At 40.6% G+C, this 3,858-nt stretch overlaps 1 protein-coding gene and 1 non-coding gene across 2 annotated transcripts; one reads left to right on the top strand and one right to left on the bottom strand.

Annotated features, from left to right (window-relative positions):
- Positions 1-578: 578 nt before the first annotated feature.
- On the bottom strand, positions 579-684 carry LOC132035657 (small nucleolar RNA R71). The gene has a single exon (XR_009409378.1). It is a non-coding gene; the product is annotated as a small nucleolar RNA R71 (small nucleolar RNA).
- A 1,638-nt stretch (positions 685-2,322) lies between these two features.
- On the top strand, positions 2,323-3,441 carry LOC132034580 (uncharacterized). The gene is made up of 4 exons (XM_059424975.1): positions 2,323-2,497; positions 2,776-2,804; positions 2,881-3,057; positions 3,184-3,441. Exons 1-4 carry the CDS (start codon positions 2,323-2,325, stop codon positions 3,439-3,441), a joined length of 639 nt encoding a protein of 212 aa, XP_059280958.1.
- The last annotated feature ends 417 nt before the right edge of the window (positions 3,442-3,858 follow it).

The following is a 3,858-nucleotide window of genomic DNA, read 5'->3' as shown; positions in this document are numbered from 1 at the left end:
AGGTGTAATTTGAGCGTATCAAATTTTGGCGCCGTTGCCGGGGAATACGATTTTGAAATTACTAAAGAGTTTGTGCTTTACTTAAAGTCTTTTTCTATTCCATCACAACTTGTTTGTTGTTTTCTGTGAACTAGCTAATTATGGTTGGACGAGGACGATGTCGAGCAGCTGGTGGTAGGAGTGTACAAGTGCATGACCCACCAGTGGAAGTGGAGGTTGAGAATGTCTTTGCGGATATGCTAGATGAGGTGGAATATGCATCTGCTATTGTTCCACCTAGGGTGAATGCTGCAAACTGCAAGATGGACGCCACTATCTACCAACTGCTCAAACTTGAGGGATATTTTTGGAACTCTACTGATGATGACCCTCACCAACATTTGAAGAATTTCATGGGTGTGTGTGCCCAACATATGCAGAATGTTGTTCCAGATAATGTTATTCGGCTAAGATTTTTCAAATACTCTTTAGCCGGTGAAGCGAGAGTTTGGTTTTAGAAGCTGCCCCACAACACTATTCATACGTGGGGAGAGCTTGTTGCTGTTTTTCTCAAGAAGTGGTTTCCGCAAAGAAAGCTGAAATTCGTGACAAGATATATGATTTCAAACAATTTCTAGGGGAACAACTATTTGAAGCTTGGGAGAGATTCAAGGAATATTTGTTGAAGTCACCAAATCATGGTTTTCCAGATAATATATTGATGGAGAAGTTCTATAGAGGGATAGATCCATTGGCACAAGCAGTGGCAAACAATGCAGCTGGTGGGTGTTTTATGGACAAGACCTATGCCTGAATCACTCAGTTGCTTGATAAGCTTACTACTCACAATCAAGCATGGCATTCGGGTGGTACTGACAGTGTAGCCTATGGAGCTCTAATGATCCATAAAATTGTAAAGGAGAATCAAGAGACTCAACGAACTCAAGCTCAGATAGCAACCAATATTTCTTTGCTAACCAAGAGACTTGATGAAAAGGAATCGAGGAAAGTTAGTGTTGTTGAAAAAGTTTCGGGAATGCCCATCGGAATGTACCACGTTCAAGAGGGGACTCTTATGCAGTACGAGGATGCTAACTATGTTAACAACTCTCAAGAGGGTTACCAAAGGCAAAACTACCAAGGAGGCTATCAGAATCTGACTCGGAATCAATGGAGACCTCAATAGGGACAAGGTAATTACAACAACAACTATGGTGGCTCAAACCAAGGAAACTACAACAATAAAAATAACTTTGGAAATAGGAGTTTCAATCCCTATATTCCACCAAAAGGTCAGTCGAATGAACAAAGGAGTTCTAAGTTGGAGAGCTTGCTTGAGAAGGTGTTAGCCAACCAAAACAAAGCAGTTAGAACATTGAAGGGGCTGATTGAACTGTGGGATCTCACACTGCTTCCATTTAGAAGCTCGAGTCGCAGATACGAGATATTTCTAGAGCACAACACCCTCCACGGAAGGGAGGACTTCCTAGTGACACTATTTTAAATCCAAAGAGTGGTGGAGGTAATTCTTATGAGAGGTATGCTGCAATTAGCACTCGGAGTGGGAAACTACTTCAAAGTGCAGAGAAGAAGGTGATTAATCTTGAGCCAATTGCTGAAGAAAAAGAGGCACAATCTGATGTGCCAACAATTGTTGATGAGGTCCAGACAGAGGTTCCTATTACTAAGTAAGTTGTTGATATTCTGAAAAATTCTAAAAAGCATGAAGGCAGTAGTGACACTAGTAAAGCAACAGTTAAAGGGGATCTTCGCCCTTTGACCCAATTATTTAAATCTACACCTCCCTTTCCACAAATATTGTTAAAGAATACTGAAAATGCTAAGTGTCAGAGGTTCTATGATCAGTTAAAGCAACTATCAATGAATATCCCTTTTCTTGATGCCTTTCAAGAGATTCTAGGTTTTGCCAAATATTTGAAGCAGTTATTAACTAAGAAGAGACTGATCAAGCATGATACTGTGAGTCTGACTCATCGTGTTGGTTATATCTTATCCACTACCAGTTTTCAGAATAAGGGGGATCCAGGGGCCTTTACTATTCCATGTTCTGTTGGTCACCATGATTTTGCTGGTGCTTTATATGATAATGAGGCTAGCATCAATCTCATGCCTCTTTTTATCTATAGGAAATTGGGATTGGGAATGCCCAGACCTACCACCATGCAACTACAGATGGCTGATAGATCTATAAAAAAGCCAGTTGGGGTTGTTGATGATGTGCTTGTTCGGGTGGCTGAATTCCTTCTGTCAGTTGATTTTATGATTCTTGATTGTGCTATTGATTGAGATATTCCTATTATTTTGGGGATACCCTTCCTTGCTATGGGAAGAACTCTTATGGATTCAAAGAAGAACGAGATCAAGTTTCGTGTCAATGATGAAGAGGAGACGTTTCAGGCTAGCAAGGGAATAAAGCTACCGAGTGCTTACAAAAGTATTTCGGTTATTGATGTGATAGATAAGGCTGTTGATTTTAAAATGGATGAAGAGCGTTTAGGTGAGGCTTTAGCAGCCATATAGGTGAACTTTGATGCTAATGATATGGAAGGTTACGTGGGCTCTATTAGTTCTCTTTGTGGGGTTGGGTTCCTACTCTTACCAACTACAGAAGCTGGATCTTGATCTTGAGAACAGAAGGACTACTCCAACAAAGCCATCTATAGTAGAGCCGCTAAGCTTGAGCTTAAGTAGCTTCCTTCACATGTGAGGTATAAATTTCTGGGTACGAAAAATACCTTGCTAGTGATTGTGTCTGCATTGTTGAATGATGAGCAGACAAAGAGGTTGTTGAAGATTCTGAGAGAGTACAGACGTGCGATTGGGTGGACCATTGCTGACATTCGGAGTATTCCTTTTCATATTGGTGAGCACAAAATTTAGCTCGAGGAGGATAGCACACCGAATGTTGAACATCAGAGGAGATTGAATCCACCCATGCAAGAGGTGGTCAAGAAAGAGATTATCAAGTGGTTAGATGCTGGAGTTTTTTATTCTATTATAGATAGTAAATGGGTGAGACCGGTTCAATGTGTTCCAAAGAAGGGAGATATTATAGAGGTACCTAAATCTAAGAACGAGTTGATTCCAACTAGAACTGTTGCCAGGTGGCGTGTCTATATGGATTATAGGAAGCTAAATTCTACAATATGAAAAGACCATTTCCCCATGCCTTTTATTGATCAGATGCTTGATCAGGTGGGGGGAAGGCCATACTACTGCTTCCTAGATGGGTATTCCGGCTATAACCAAATTAATATTGCTCTTGAAGACCAGGAGAAGACTACTTTCACTTGTTCTTATGGGACATTTTCCTTGAGCAGGATGTCGTTTGGTGTTTGTAATGCACCGGTTATGTTTCAGCAGTGTATGATGTCTATTTTCTCAGATAAGGTTGAGGACTTCTTAGAGGTCTTCATGGATGATTTTTTTAGTTGTGGGTGATTAGTTTGATGAATGTCTTGACCACTTGGGTCGAGTGCTGAAGAGATATGAGGAGACTAATCTTATGCTTAAATGGGAGAGGTGTCATTTTATGGTTAAGGAAGGGATTATCCTCGGTCACAAAATCTATGAGAAAGGGATTGTGGTTGATCAAGATAAAATTGATGTCATTGTCAAGCTTCCTCCACCCATCTATGTGAAAAGGGTCAAAAGTTTCTTGGGTCATGCCTGCTCCTATCGGCGCTTTATTAAGAATTTCTCCAAGATTGCGACCCCATGTGCAAGCTTCTTGAAAAAGAGGCAATGTTTGATTTTGATGATAAATGCCGCAAGGCATTTGATGAGTTGAAGGAGTGTCTTACTTCTGCTCCTATTATTGTTTCACCGAATTGGTTAATACCATTCGAGCTGATGTGT

Source organism: Lycium ferocissimum, chromosome 10 (genome assembly GCF_029784015.1).
Source record: "Lycium ferocissimum isolate CSIRO_LF1 chromosome 10, AGI_CSIRO_Lferr_CH_V1, whole genome shotgun sequence".
In the NCBI taxonomy this organism is placed as follows: Eukaryota; Viridiplantae; Streptophyta; class Magnoliopsida; order Solanales; family Solanaceae; genus Lycium; species Lycium ferocissimum.
The sequence above is the reverse complement of the archived record's forward strand: the minus strand, read 5'-3'. Positions and strand labels throughout refer to the sequence as shown.